The 14,645-nt window shown below is 43.1% G+C and overlaps 1 protein-coding gene across 1 annotated transcript in view; it reads left to right on the plus strand.

Annotated features, from left to right (window-relative positions):
- The window catches only part of spegb (striated muscle enriched protein kinase b), a 33,904-nt gene that overhangs the window by 12,635 nt on the left and 6,624 nt on the right, over window positions 1-14,645 (plus strand). The window contains exons 7-35 of the mRNA XM_076746817.1: window positions 825-991; window positions 1,256-1,344; window positions 2,681-2,856; window positions 3,104-3,364; window positions 3,477-3,635; window positions 3,884-4,073; window positions 4,186-4,415; window positions 4,769-4,888; window positions 5,662-5,766; window positions 5,856-6,062; window positions 6,154-6,277; window positions 6,758-6,930; window positions 7,020-7,132; window positions 7,278-7,446; window positions 7,601-7,697; window positions 7,842-8,042; window positions 8,227-8,284; window positions 8,416-8,493; window positions 8,594-8,766; window positions 8,869-8,895; window positions 9,034-9,186; window positions 9,654-9,696; window positions 9,838-9,906; window positions 10,017-12,780; window positions 12,904-13,053; window positions 13,205-13,321; window positions 13,614-13,781; window positions 13,989-14,111; window positions 14,348-14,512. Coding sequence (XP_076602932.1) covers window positions 825-991; window positions 1,256-1,344; window positions 2,681-2,856; window positions 3,104-3,364; window positions 3,477-3,635; window positions 3,884-4,073; window positions 4,186-4,415; window positions 4,769-4,888; window positions 5,662-5,766; window positions 5,856-6,062; window positions 6,154-6,277; window positions 6,758-6,930; window positions 7,020-7,132; window positions 7,278-7,446; window positions 7,601-7,697; window positions 7,842-8,042; window positions 8,227-8,284; window positions 8,416-8,493; window positions 8,594-8,766; window positions 8,869-8,895; window positions 9,034-9,186; window positions 9,654-9,696; window positions 9,838-9,906; window positions 10,017-12,780; window positions 12,904-13,053; window positions 13,205-13,321; window positions 13,614-13,781; window positions 13,989-14,111; window positions 14,348-14,512 — 6,669 coding nt within the window. The remainder of the gene's footprint in view (window positions 1-824; window positions 992-1,255; window positions 1,345-2,680; window positions 2,857-3,103; window positions 3,365-3,476; window positions 3,636-3,883; window positions 4,074-4,185; window positions 4,416-4,768; window positions 4,889-5,661; window positions 5,767-5,855; window positions 6,063-6,153; window positions 6,278-6,757; window positions 6,931-7,019; window positions 7,133-7,277; window positions 7,447-7,600; window positions 7,698-7,841; window positions 8,043-8,226; window positions 8,285-8,415; window positions 8,494-8,593; window positions 8,767-8,868; window positions 8,896-9,033; window positions 9,187-9,653; window positions 9,697-9,837; window positions 9,907-10,016; window positions 12,781-12,903; window positions 13,054-13,204; window positions 13,322-13,613; window positions 13,782-13,988; window positions 14,112-14,347; window positions 14,513-14,645) is intronic.

The following is a 14,645-nucleotide window of genomic DNA, read 5'->3' on the forward strand; positions in this document are numbered from 1 at the left end:
GTGATTCATTTTGATGTTTGACTCTTCAGAGTGATATTATTCAAAGGAAATGTTGCTCGGTTAGTTAAAATGTATCCAGGTTTTAATTGCGTGTCTACAAAAACAACAGTTGGCCATTTTGGATTAGAGCAGACATTAAAAGGAAAAGCATCATGCTGCTCCTCATGCTGCAACATGACAGGCATATTTGTGGTTTTAGTGTTATCTGCACTGAAATATATGTCCTCCATTTAACTTGGATAAAGTCAGTCATTATCATAAGCTGAGAGCTGTTATTATAGTTTGTCAAAAATGGAATAGCACATTTATTTTGTCCCCACAGATCAATTTAAAAGTACTGTATGTCGTCAAAAACAGGCCAGCGTACCTGATGATATTTTTTACTCATTTATTTTTGAAAAGCTCTGAATAAAACATCTTCCCGCATTGACATTGTGTTTCAGCTGATTTCCCTCCTGCTCCCTTGTCATTATCTCTCTGAGCAAAATGTCTGTGCCATATATTCCAGCTGAACAGCCTCACTTATAGTTACCATAGCAACTCAGAGGCGAAACTGAACCTATAAATTGCCCACCGAGGCTCGCTGGCTCCACCCTCAGTGAATCCACTATTGTTTGGATATCACATTTGACATCTCGGATTCTAATTATATTTTAAGGGGTGCCTTGTTTTTTAAAATGCATGAACAGCTTGAACTCTTGTGCTCTCAGGCACAAAAATAAACTTTACACAGACAAAAAAAAAGGCACATGTGGGACTCTCTAGTGAACAGGATTGTATAAAACTACAACATGAAACATAATGTGACCTTGGTGCTTTTGCAGACCCTGCACAGGAGCTAAGGGGGAACCTGGGCGTGCCTATGGATGTCAGCAGCCCTATTACATCTGATGAGGAGTATCTCAGTCCCCTGGAGGAGGGTATGGATTTTGGAGGGCCAGAGCCGAGGCGAAGTATCGACACACGGTTCAGGAAACCCCCTGCATTCCTGGTGAGACTGCACAGAGCGAGGCCTCATTAGATACCTAATTCAACTTCCCTTTTTAGTATTTTTAGGTTTACTCAGCTGCATTTTTGACTGGTGGGTTGCAAACTATTGCATGGAAATGTTTTATGTACAGGATGTCCTTGATTCTGTCGATATTAATTTGAACGTTTCGTTGACTGTGTGGTCATCCCATCAACACGTCTGTCAAATAAAACCTCCGGGTAAAATGCACCTCTCAGGTTCTAACTCACATTACATTTCAAACAGGTAACAATGAGTGATCAAGCTGTCATTGAAGGACAGGAAGTCACCATGTCTGTCCGAATAAGTGGACAACCCAAACCCATGCTCTATTGGTAGGTCCCCTCACTTCATCAAACTGCTTGAACTCATTGCTTGCACGGGACATGGAAAAGACTTTCTCTGGATCACAAGCCACGAGCACGCTTGCTTGACTGCGTAGCTTGTTCTGAAGCATGCTGCTTTACTGCATCTGTTAAAGGAAGTGGAAGCTTAATGTTTGCTGCCTAACGGTCTCCAGGCTCACAATAAGAGTCTTAATGGGCTAAAGGGTGGAATAACACACCTCCCTCAATTACCACGGAGCTGCTCACAGCCCAGAAACACAAATGTGTGGCTGAACTAATGAGCACTTCGACAACAATCTGGAATTCATATGCAAAGCTGAAGCCGTCCAGAACAGATCTGATTGCACTTCTTCACGAGGGTCAGGTCCTTTAGTGTTTGCATATCAGCCAGTAGTTCTTTATTGTTATTGTTTGCCAGGACAGCAGCTTCAAATGATAAGACAGGCAATAGTCCATATTTTTGTCTCACAAATTCAATAAAAAGAACAAAGCTGGACATATCTTATTCCTCTGTACCATACAGCTCTGTTGTTGTCAAGGATCTACTGAAAGCGCATCGCTGTTAACTGTGACATGCTCCTTCATTTGCATGAGCATTTGATTTTGAGTCAGTCCCACATGCACCGTCCTGCTGCTGTAAATACTCACCAGTGGACCATCTATGGTGTTGAATTAAAAATACTTTCTCACACCTCTCAATTGTGTGAGAAAGTATGGCGGTGGTCTGATGTCACGATTGCTCAGCACTGCTAGTTTTGTCCATTTTATGTTAGCACGAGCCTGTTTCACAGCGCATCATCTGCTGAAGCACAAGGCACAACTTATTGATCTTAAACTGAGAGAATTTGAACAAATGATTACAGATCAAATGTTTATTTTCTGATCTTAAAGTTCTAATCGTAGTTCAAATTTCAACTAAAAAGTGATGGATGAAATGTAGAGATGGATGGACACATTGCAGGTTTTGGTCTTTTCATGCGATTTGTTGACTGTAAGCGCAATATAGAATAATACCAGCCTTATGCTTTAATATAGGAGACAAGAATAGGCTGAATCACTCTGGCAGGTTCTGTCGTTGGAGTTAGTCATGACTCTCGAGAGACAATAGCAGAAAAGAAAGTGCTAAACATAATATTGGCAGTCCTGGTAATAATAACGTATCCCACTCCCCACCCCCTTTATACCACCCAGAATAGAGCTTGTAGTTGAACAAGTGTGTGCTTGGTCATCCTTTAATGCATAAATTAAATAAAAAAACCTGAGTGTGTGTGTGTGTGAGTGATTCATCTCTTTAAAACGCTTGTTTAATTCTGCTCCTCTGTAGGCTGAGGGACAGAGTTACGGTGAAAACAGGCCCGCGTCACATCGTGCGTGAGACAGAAGATGGCACTTTTCAAATGACCATCAAGTCAGCGGTGAGATCCGACTCTGGGATTTACACCTGTAAGATCATCAATGAGTACGGGACAAAGCAGTGTGAAGGAAAGCTGGAGGTACAAGGTACGCTTCTGTTACATCTACAGCTTACAAGAATCCACATTTCACTCTCTTTCTCTGGGTAATGCATCTGTTTTTTGATGCTTGTGGAGTTAATGTTTTGCTATTAACTAAGTTCTTGACACAAGTTTGCCTAGAAGTCAGTGTTCATGTTGATACCATAAGTCCAAGTGAAAGAAGCATTCATTGTGACCTGTGACTAGTATCACTTGACAGCACTCTTCAGAAAATGTCCTTTATGTACACCCAGCACCGCCAGTTGAGCCCGGCCTGGCTGTCATCCGCCCGGTTAGGGACATCACAGCCAAGGCCGGAGAGACAGTTCTGTTTGAGTGTCATGTCATCGGACCAAAGGACACTGATGTGGACTGGCTTGCAGATGGGAAACTGATCCAGCCGGCATTGCTCAACTGTAAGATGCACTTCGATGGGAGAAAGTGCCGGCTGCTGCTCAACTCCGTGCACGAGGACGACAGCGGGACGTACATGTGCAAGCTGAGCACCGCCAAAGGTACGATTCAACGATAAATATCACACTATCTGCGATGTCAAATCAAAATGAATGGGTTTATCGTCCCGTCTGCTTTCTCTGCTCTTTCTGAATTCAAATTTGTGCTCTTCAGAGGAAGTGACCTCGTGTGGCAAACTCAAAGTTATCCCTTCGATTGACCCCCTCTTCACTCGCAAGCTGGACGTTCTAGAAGTGATCGAGGGGCGTAATGCTCGATTCGACTGCAAAGTCAGCGGGACGCCGTCTCCCACTGTCATCTGGAGTCACTTTGGTAGGACTATGTATAGATATTATTATCATACATAGACCAGGTCGCCTTAATCACCTGTTAGATTTAGAAGTTGTTTATGTTAACATCCACTCACATCCATTACATCTTTGCAAATATTTTGTAAAATATTACATATTTTTTCTTGTGTTATATATTTTTTTCTGCTGTGAAATAGTACAAAACACATTTATTATCCATATCCGACTCATGTGCAGTTGATGTATAAATACAGACTCTTGTCTCTGCAGACCATGTGCTCACAGAAAGCGAGGACATTCGCATTCTTCAGGAGGGTGGCCGCTACTCTCTCATCATTTCTCATGTGACCAGTGAGGATGAGGGTTTTTATACGGTCACGGCCCGTAACTGTCACGGCGAGGCAATGAGCTCTGCCGAACTTTACATACAGGAGCCACGGCCAGCCATCTCCTCACAGATGTAAGAGCGTGTTATTCAGTGGATGTAGGGCTGCAGCTGTGGTGTGTTTCATGGACTTTTCCTGATTGCAGATAAAATCTTAACAGTAGTAACTAACATGTCTTCTCTTTAGGGCTAAACTGGAGAAGATGCCATCGATCCCGGAGGAGCCGGAGGTCCCCGAGAATGAGGTGGAGCGTTTCACCATGCCTGACTTCATCAAACCGCTGTATGACCTGGATGTGATCGAGGGAAAGGAGGCTGTGCTCAAGTGTAAAGTGGCTGGTTTGCCGTACCCCACCATCGTCTGGTTCCACAACGGCAAAAGGATTGAGAGCACCGAGGACAGAAAGATGACTCAGTGTAAGTGTTTCGGTACGGATGACCATTCAGCTAATGTTCGGGCCTTGACAGAGCTATGACACTCTACCCGATTTATGTCAGATTCATCTCATTTTTACTATTTTAATCAAAAAAGAACTTTGTTTATTACATATAGAAGAGAAAACTTTCTAAGATCAAATAATTCTGTCTTTGCCCACAATCTCCTCCACAGTATTTATTATTAAGTTTTTGCTTTTCAGACAATGGTTTTCATTTTGTAGTCAAGGATTGAGTTTAATTTGACGTTGCTGCCCTGTTGAATACAGACGGTCAGGGGATGCTAACAGATACAGGTATACCTCATGTCCTTCAATCTCTGCTTTCTCTTACAGTCCGTGACGTCCACAGCCTGGTCATCCGCTCTGTGTGCCATGCACACGGTGGCGTCTACAAGAGTGTCATCTCTAACAAAGTCGGCAAGGCCACCTGCTACGCTCATCTCTATGTCACAGGTGACTTTAGCATGGCACAAAAACACAGCGAGCCTCATGCAAGAACTGCTCATATTTGTGATCTCTGATCTCTGATGGATGAATGAAATTAAGAAGTGGTTGAGACCTGTTACACAGTCGAAGAGAGAAAGATTGATGAGAAAAATCTCTCCAGCGTCATCCTCAGACTCTTTATGCAGGACAGTATCGTCCTCAGTTTGACATCATAGCCTCTCATCTGATATCTCTTTGTCATGTCCCCCTGAACGACCCTTGTGTTAGTCATGGGTCAGTTTTGCTTTAGAAAGATGTTTTTAGCATCTAACTTAATGTCTTTGCTTCTGTCACAGTACAGCACTGCTCTGATGGTCAGTGGCAGATGTACTATTAATACTTTTAAATTGTTTAGGAAATACTCTAAACAGCTAAGTGGACTTCTAAAATGACTCCTGAAACTGATTCCTGACAGACGGACTTGTCGCTTCACTGTGTGAAACAGTTCTTTTTGCTCTCTGGTGTTTTTGTGAATGAAACTTGCCAACAAATGGAGCGGAACAAGCAGCCTAATGTGGTCATTTTAGGGGTGTAGGTTATGCTAATGATGAAGTTTCTGGTGGTATTCATCAGACTGAAACAAGGGATTTATGACAAGTGAAGTTAAGATCGTGTGATGACCCCGACTTGGAACACCTGCACAAACAAACCTCAGAGAAAGAGAAGTTAAGAGTAAGAGTATGAAAATGTTCTCATGTGAAGGCAGATCATTTATGGACCTCTGATTCCATCGTTTTCAGATATCCTCCCTGACCCTCCTGATGGGACACCAATCATAGAATCCATCACTGGTAAAACCATCACCTTAAGCTGGAAGAAGCCAAGGAGGCTGGACCCTTCCATTGGTATGCGTGAATGAATTTCAGAGGATTTACAGAATAAAGTAAATCAACACTGCTTCGTAGCATTTTGCCTTAAAACCTCTTCCTGTCAGATCCCAGCTCCCTGATGTATGCCATCCAACAACAAGCCCTGGGCTCCATCCAGTGGACCATCATTGCCTCTGGCCTGAAGGAGACCACCTACACCATCACCACCCTCTCCAAAAGTGTGCGCTATGCTTTCAGGGTCCTGACCATCACCTCCAAAGCCTTCAGCAAGCCCTCACCTGCCACTGACCCCGTGCAGCTTCTGGACCGAGGTGCGTTCAGGCTTTTAGAGCATCCGTTCATCTATCAGTGTGTGCTACCTGTTCATTAAATATTATCTGTGTGCTTTTGATTTTCCTCTAGGTTCCTATCTCCAGGAGGCTCCAGTGATTATTGATAAGCCAGACATTGTGTATGTGATGGAAAACCAGTCGGTCACCATCACAGTCACCCTTAATCATGTCAACGCTGCAGTCATCTGGAAGAGGTAGTTCCTTATTAATATGTTTTTTTATTTATTTATTGTAACATTTTTTTCAGCATATACAGTATATTTGTACACGGTCATTGTTTCATTTTTGATTGTTGTTTAATCTCACTGGATGAATAAAAACATTGTTAAATGCTCCAACTTGTGTTCTCATAGGTTTAAACTAACACTGCAGTTCTATTTGTGGTTTTCAGTGTAATTTATCACGATGAGTTAATTTGTCAAGAGGCATCTGGTGGTGAAGTCGCCACCTAGTGGACTCCATGTATCACGGGACAGTCAGGCTGTATGACTGATGATCATAAATACAGTATGACAATGCATTCAGGCAGCTGTTCAATTCCAAGTGATTATCAAAGATTCCAGAGCAGTGGAGACAGTTTATTTTTGTGCCCTGACTTAAATCTCAAACAGGAGCCAAACATCCACCATGCTGTCATACCGATAACATTGATTCTGGTTTTCTGTCCTCCACAGGAGGGGAGTGGTCCTGTCCAGCAGACCGGGCCTGTATGAGATGACGATGCCAGATGACGATCAACACACGCTGAAGCTGTTCAAAGTGAAGAGTGCTGACATCGGAGAGATGGAGTTTATGGCCTCCAACAAGTACGGCGGTGACAGCTGCACCTTCACTGTGGAGATGGCGGGTAGGTAGTGGACTGATCTATCAGCCGATCCATTCATCCATCCAAAGCTAATGTAACTCGGTATTTTACCTTTGCACCTCTCTCCACAGCTCCTCCGACATTTGAAACCATCATGGAGGACTTGGACGTTTGTGCTGGGGAGACTCCTCGCTTCGCTGTGGTTGTGGAGGGCAAACCCATCCCTGACATCCTCTGGTTCAAGGTTTTTATCCATTTTAGCAGTCAAAAGTAATTTCAATCCCAATATAGACTGAACTGCACGGTGGGCTAAAGTTTTAAAATGGAGATTTACCAAAACAGATTATTTTTTGAAGAACCGTTGCTGAAAGTTACAGTATTTCTTTCAGAATGACACCCTGCTGTCGGAGAGCAGTCATTACACGTTTGTGTACGATGATAATGAATGTTCCCTGGTGGTCCTGAACGCTCGTCCAGAAGACTCCGGGGTTTACACCTGCACTGCCAGGAACTTGGCAGGATCTGTATCCTGCAAAGCTGAACTCACCATCCATGAAGGTAAGAGATCAATAAAAAAGCCATAAAAAATCTAAATCTCCCCCGAAGGGAAAACACTAACCGAAATGAAGATCCGATCTTTCTTGTAATTATTTGTTCAATGAGCGACTTGTACACTTCCCTTTGTCTAATTAAAACTTGCTCATTACTGTAGCTAAAAGTAAAGAGGATCCAATGGACGATGAGGAGACTATTCTTAGGAAAATGCGCAGACTGACTGACCACTATGACATCCACAAAGAAATCGGAAGGTGAGACATTTTTAGGCCCATGTTTGAAATCCAGCTTTGATGCATCATAATGCAAGATTACCATTCTCAACAGATTTAATTGTTCCGGATTTAATTAGTGACGAGCTAAGGTTGAAGTGAAGTCGTCCTTCTTTTATCCTGCAGAGGTGCATTTTCCTACATCAAACGTGTGACCCAGAAGGTGGGCAAAATGGAGTATGCTGCAAAGTTTATCTCCACCCGGGCCAAGAAGAAGGCGTCTGCTCTGAGAGAGATGAACCTGCTTTCCAAGCTGGACCACGAGAGAGTCCTTTACTTTCACGATGCCTTTGAGAAAAAGAATGCAGTCATCATCATCACTGAACTGTATCCTTATTATGCAGTTAAACACACACAGAGTACTCTGGTGCAGAGTACACAGTGAGTCTTGCAAAGTAAGCAAAATGATATGCAGAAAAATGTCTTGAGTGAAATTAACATGCATACATCCTGTAAAAGTGTCCAGTGTTTCTAAGATCCCATGAAGAATAGCCTTAATTAATCTATAAAGATGCCACGAGGAGCTGCTTGACAGATTTACAAAGAAATCTACAGTAATGGAGTCTGACGTAAGTCCTGTGTTTTATGACTGCACAACAAGTCTCACAGTAAACATTTTCAATGTAATGATCACCTGTATGTCATTTTAATATCTCAGAAATAACAGCCATACTGGTACATTTGTGTTTTGGACCACCAGGTACGTTCATATATAAGGCAGCTGCTTGAGGGACTGGACTACCTTCATCATCTGAACATCATCCACCTGGACATTAAGGTAGATCCTCACTCTCCTGCTCTGTCATGTGAAAACTTTGTTTTTTCAACAACGTGCTATGATGGCAGAACATCCAAAATATGATTTTCACTTTCCTCAGCCTGACAACATCCTCATGGCAGACCCCCATGGGGATCAGATCCGGATCTGTGACTTTGGCAATGCGCTGGCAATCACACCAGATGAGGCTCAGTACTGCAAATATGGCACTCCAGAATTTGTTTCACCAGAAATTGTCAATCAGACCCCCGTGTCTAAAGCATCTGACATCTGGTAGAATATCTCCTGAAAGTACAACAAAACAGTTTTTTGTTTGCTTTGTTACATTTTTTGTAACACACCACCTTTTTCTAATTCTCTTCTTTATTTTTCTAGGTCAGTTGGAGTCATTGCGTATCTCTGGTGAGTAAAAGTCTCCTTATGGCTATTTATTTTCTTCCTTATGAAATGTATTGCAGCATGCTGAATATCAGATTCTGGTGTGTTTGCCTGTTCGGCACTACTCGTAGGCTTGCCACAAGTATTTCTTTCTGTTGTCAGTCTGACAGGAGTTTCTCCGTTTGCTGGAGAGAATGACCGCAGCTCCGTACTGAACATCAGGAACTACAACGTGGCCTTCGAGGAGAGCATGTTTGCTGAGCTTTGCCGAGAGGCCAAAGGATTCATCATAAAGCTGCTGGTAGCAGACAGGCTGTGAGTAACACTACTGGATCTCTGTTTTTCTGTTTTATGTCAAACTTCTGTGTAAAATACATGTAGAAATATACTGTATGATTTCTAATTACAACAAGGCATTCAGGAAATTAGTTTTGAGTATACTGAATAATATGTGTGATACTGAAGGAAATGTGTCATTAAAGTCACAACTTTCACAGCGTTTTCCTCTCTGTCCTTGTAACTGTGTGGAGAAATTTTTCTTTAACAAGTGAATAAAACAATATTCACTCATGTTAATGGTCTTGTTTTAATATAGATGCTTTTCAGATGGACATCTGGTGTTTATATGATGTTATTCTCCAGTCCATGTGTATAACTCTCATACTGTCTTCCTCTAGTGATTTTCATTTAAGATAGCGAAGACAGTGCAGCTTATTAAGATAGATAATGGCATAAATGTTCATAAACCTATAAGACTGAAATATGCTATAATGTTTCTGTAGGAGACCTGATACTCAGGAATGTCTCCGACACCCCTGGTTCAAGGTAAGACAAGGCCAGTGACACTTCACACCATAGTGTTAATCATCCTCAACCTTTTTGTGCAGTAATTTCTACTTGATGATACTGAACAAGGTCCCATTTCTAATGTATTTTTCTTACATTTAATGTCTATTTATTTTACAGACACTTAGCAAAGGGAAGGCCATAAGCACAGAGGCCCTGAGGAAGTTTGTATCTCGCAGAAAATGGCAGGTGAGGTATTCTGGTTTTCTATATTTGATTGCACCCAGAATGCTTAAAAATAATTCAGTGGTCACATCTTTTAATCTTTTAATCATTAATCGTATCATTTTCTCTCACAGCGGTCACTAATCAGCTATAAATCAAAAATGGTCATGAGGTCCATACCTGAGCTGCTGAATGATTCCTCCAGCCATATCTCCATTGCAGTTCCCAGACACCTCAAAGAGGGTTCACCTTTGCCATCATCATCCTCAGATTCAGATGAAGACATTGATGAACTGCCATTTATTCCAATGCCACTTAACATGGAATTCTCTGGATCGAGGATGTCATTGACTGACATCCATACCAATGAGCAGGAAACAGGAAAGCAAGATAGTACAAGTAAATGGTCTGGGCCTCCTGTTCAAGCCCACGAGGCAATGGAGTGTGACCCTAAACAAATGGATAAAGAAGGGGTCGAATTAACAGGCAAAAGCCGTCTGCGGAAAAGGTCATCACAAGACAATGGCAGGGGTTCCTCAGATGAAGAGACACCTGCTGAATTACCGCAAAAGTCAGAGCTGACTAGAAAACCCCTGCGAAGGGGTTCAAGCATGGAGTCAGATAAACCAGAGGGTGGACGACGAAGAGGAGAGCTTAGACGTGGAGGGTCAGCAGACAGCGCATTACTGCTCCGGATTACACCCGAGGAAGGAGCTGGAGAAGGAAACCAAGAGGATGGCAGGAGAGTTCTCAAGAAAGCTGTCTCGATGGAACTACCAAGGAGGAGCACCAGCCCAGGAACTGCCAAGATGAGTCAAGAAGACTATGCTCTGAAACTGGAGCTGATGAGACAGAGACTGCTTCGTGGTGGCTCTGTGGACAACAAGATGAGTGGACTAAGAGGACCTCTGTTGGAAACATTAGGAATGGGAGATGAAAAACGTGTAATATCTTCAGATCGCTATTCCCGTACTGCTCGTTTGGGCCCACCTCCGCTAACTAGAGCTGCATCCAGTGATTCAGCAAGAGACGATGTTCCCAAACCCAAAGTTTTGCGCAAAACTGCTTCTTTCAGTCAAGGTGATTCAGAACCGATAGCTTTACACCGCCGGTCAGGAGCTCCTTTAGAGATTCCCTTGGCACAGGTAGAAGAGAGAAGGCTGAAGGAGGCTATATCCATGTCAGCTCTTACAGAGCAAATCAAGCTAGACTCCCGTCCAGTGACTCCCAGGGAACCTTCACCAAAACCACCAACACCAGAGTCTGTTGTGCAGGAAAGTCCAACCAAAACAGAAAGCGAGGAATCCTTCATGGAGAAAGAGATGAAGACTGACGAGTCTATGAATGAAAAGATGGATGGACTGACTACAGATAGTAATTTTGATGAGAGATCAAGCACAAGTGGTTTCTCAGAGAAGGATATGAGCATATCAGAAGAGCCAATGATTGAATCAGAGTATACAGGACAGAGAGTTCCGACACCTCTTCTTGTGGTCCAAAGCTCTAAACTAGAAGAAAAAATGGAAGAAGAAGAAGAAGGAGAAAAGGAGCAAGAAGAAAGAGAAGAGATTATGAAAGAAGAAGAAGAAGAGGAAAGAATTGTTGCTGAATCAAATGCTGAAGAAAATGTAGAAGTTTCTGAGGAAAAGGTAGAAGAAGAAGTAAATATGCCTGCTAAATCTTCCGACATGATCATAACCACAAGCTCAGTTATGGTGAGGCCAACACAAGAGTATTCCCATCCCCCAGCGAGTGTTGTGTCAACATATGAACCCTCGCCTCCAGCTCCAGCCTCCAGAGTCGTTCTTCCAGATGGAAGGACTTCAGCATATGCCAGCATTATGCAGACCATCATGGTCCCTTCACTTCAGCCTCTCAATGACCAACCTCTGGGCCCCTCTACACCTGTTGCTGTACCAGCCACCTTGTCATCCTCAGTATCAAGTGAAACGTTTTTACCCACATCTTCACCTGCCGGCATGTCCTCTGCTTTGCCTGGTTCACCAAAACCAGCCATCATATCAACCACCGAGCACCCTGCTGTATACTCCAGGGTAGCATCGCCTGAAATGATCACAAAAGAGCCCAGTCCACCAAAAACTGCCGCACATTCCTCATCCCAACAAGAGCTCTCAACAGGAGTTAACTTTGAGGACATTAGTTCTGAAGAGGTCTTTGAGGCCCGCTTCAAAAAACGTGAGTCTTCACTCACAAGAAGTCTAAAGTTTCTGTCACGGTCAAAGAATGAGGACAAACTACAAGCGATTTCATCAGACTCTACAGAAACAGGTGAAGAGATTTACCGGCCTGGGCCAGTTGGTGCACCACTGGAACTAGCACAAAGGAGACTTGAAGAGAAATCGAAGTCAGTCCAGGACCTTCGTGAAGCTCAAAAGGACCAAGGCTTTATGAGAAGACTCTCTATGCGCTTGAAGAGAACTCCATCAACTGAACGCAAGGACGAAATGACCAAAGAAGAAGATTCAGTTGCTTCTAGACGAAGGCTTTCTTGGACTCTTGGCCGAAGAGGGTCACAGGACAAGAAGGAAGTAGAGATGATGCGCATGGATGGTGGAGGTGATACAGTGGTGGAACAAGATGAAAAGGATCTTAAGAAACCTAACGAATCACCGGTCTTGGCAATGCGCAGAAAGATTGAATCAACGGTGGCTGGTATTTCCACAAGAATTCGCAGCTACTCAGAAGAAAGGAAAGCATCAGAGGACAAAGAACACAAGAGGACACCGATTCTTTCCATGCTTCGCCGTTCAACATCAGAGAGCCGTGCTACGAAGGTTACCAGCGTTCCTCAGAACCAGCTGGCATCTCAGGCCACTAATGGAGCTTCATCAGAGTCTATAGACTCAATGTCCAGCCTCAAGTCAGAAACATCAAAGGGTATGAAGCAATTACTTACACATCTCATTAAAAATTTACCCCATGCCTGACTACATAGTACTATCAATTACAGTTTCTGGCATGATGATTGACTTAAAGAGTTGGTTGTTTTTTCTTGCAAAGCTGTGGAGGGTGAGCGCCGATCCCGCTGGGATCGATGGGGCTTGACCAGAGGGAGGCGAGACAAGACAGTATCACAGCCTGACATACCAACAGCAATCTCCAGAGAAAATAGTTCCCTACGTTCACGTCAGTACTCCAAACTGGCGTCCGGTAAGTCAGCATGTATGAAGAGACTGTGATTGCTCTGTATGAAAAAACATACATATGTCTTTATTGTAAAAGCAAAAATTAAGAGGGACAGTGTTTTGACCAGTCCATAGCATGGACATGATTTAAGTGATCTCGTGTCCTTTGCTCACAGATTTCCCTCCAGTATTCCACATCAAGCTTAGAGATCATGTCCTGCTGGAGGGGGACCCAGTTACACTCAGCTGTCTGCCAGCAGGCAGCCCCCACCCACACATCACCTGGATGAAAGGTAAGGATGATGTAGTGATGTAAATGAGGCAGTATCAGGTAACTGATGATCTCACAGATGGATGGTCAGAATCTCTTCACTTGCTAATTACAGTAATTTACATAATGATGCTTTATGTTGTGTCTTGCTATACACTAACATATGGTACCATGTCAAACAACTTAGATTTCAAAGTGCTCTAGAAACTGATTGAACGACCAGTTATGTGTGTTTGATCATTTATAATAAGTACTGTAAACTTAAATGTTCATCATTATGACCGCTTTGATGCATGCACTCTGTGTTTCCTCAGATAAGAAGCCCTTGGATATCGACGCCAGGATGAACATGATCGCCTGCCCGGACGGCCGGCAGCTGCTGATGATCATGCAGACCACCAAGAAGGACGCAGGGGTCTATGAATGTGTTGCTACGAACCCCCTGGCCTCCGTGTCCAGCTCTTGCACAATATCTCTTGCTCGTAAGAACTGACAAATACTCTTTCTGTGAAGGGCAGTAAAGCTTATTATTTCTATATACAGTATGTATTATAGTATTATACGTAAGTAAATACAGTACTAAATGCTGTTATCGTCGATTGCATAGATATTAGAGAGCCTGGGAAGAAACTGGAGGGTAAATAAGAGGACAGATGACATGTGTCCTATTGATACCTTTGTTTTTACAGGTCTGCCCAATCGTCCCGGGACACCTGAAATACCTCAGAAGTACAACAACACAGCCTTGGTATTGTGGAGGCCCTCAGACACCATGGCCCCATGTACATACTCCCTGGAGAGGAGAACAGAGGGTCAGTGTTTGTTAACGTTTTTTCCCTTATTTAAGACAGGTAACTTTTGTCAGACATCCACAAATGCCTTTTAGATTGAACCCCGTGGATGGTTGATATCTTTTACTGTAGGTGCCAAACCACATGTTGCCCAGAGCTATTTGGTTTTCCTTCAAGATATTGATTGTTTGTGAGTGAGCAAGTGTGATATAATAATTTTATAAATAACATGGACATATCTTATTTTTACTCTCCAGGTGAGACCAATTGGTTGATCGTGGCTACAGGGGTGGCAGACTGTTATTACAATGTGGTTGACTTGCCAGCAGGGGGCGCCTTCAGGTTTAGAGTAGCCTGCGTCAATAAAGCTGGCCAGGGCCCCTACAGCAACCTGTCAGAGGTCGTAAGCCTGGATGTTTCAGGTATGTGTTGTGTTTATTTTGGATAAAACCGTCACTTTTATACATGGATGAAAGGATAAAAGCTGTGTAGCTTTTGTTAGATATGACTTTGATATGTTCTGTTTGCCACAATGTGCATGACCTGATTGCACAA

The sequence above is a fragment of the Chaetodon auriga genome, chromosome 13 (genome assembly GCF_051107435.1).
Source record: "Chaetodon auriga isolate fChaAug3 chromosome 13, fChaAug3.hap1, whole genome shotgun sequence".
Classification (NCBI taxonomy): domain Eukaryota; kingdom Metazoa; phylum Chordata; class Actinopteri; order Chaetodontiformes; family Chaetodontidae; genus Chaetodon; species Chaetodon auriga.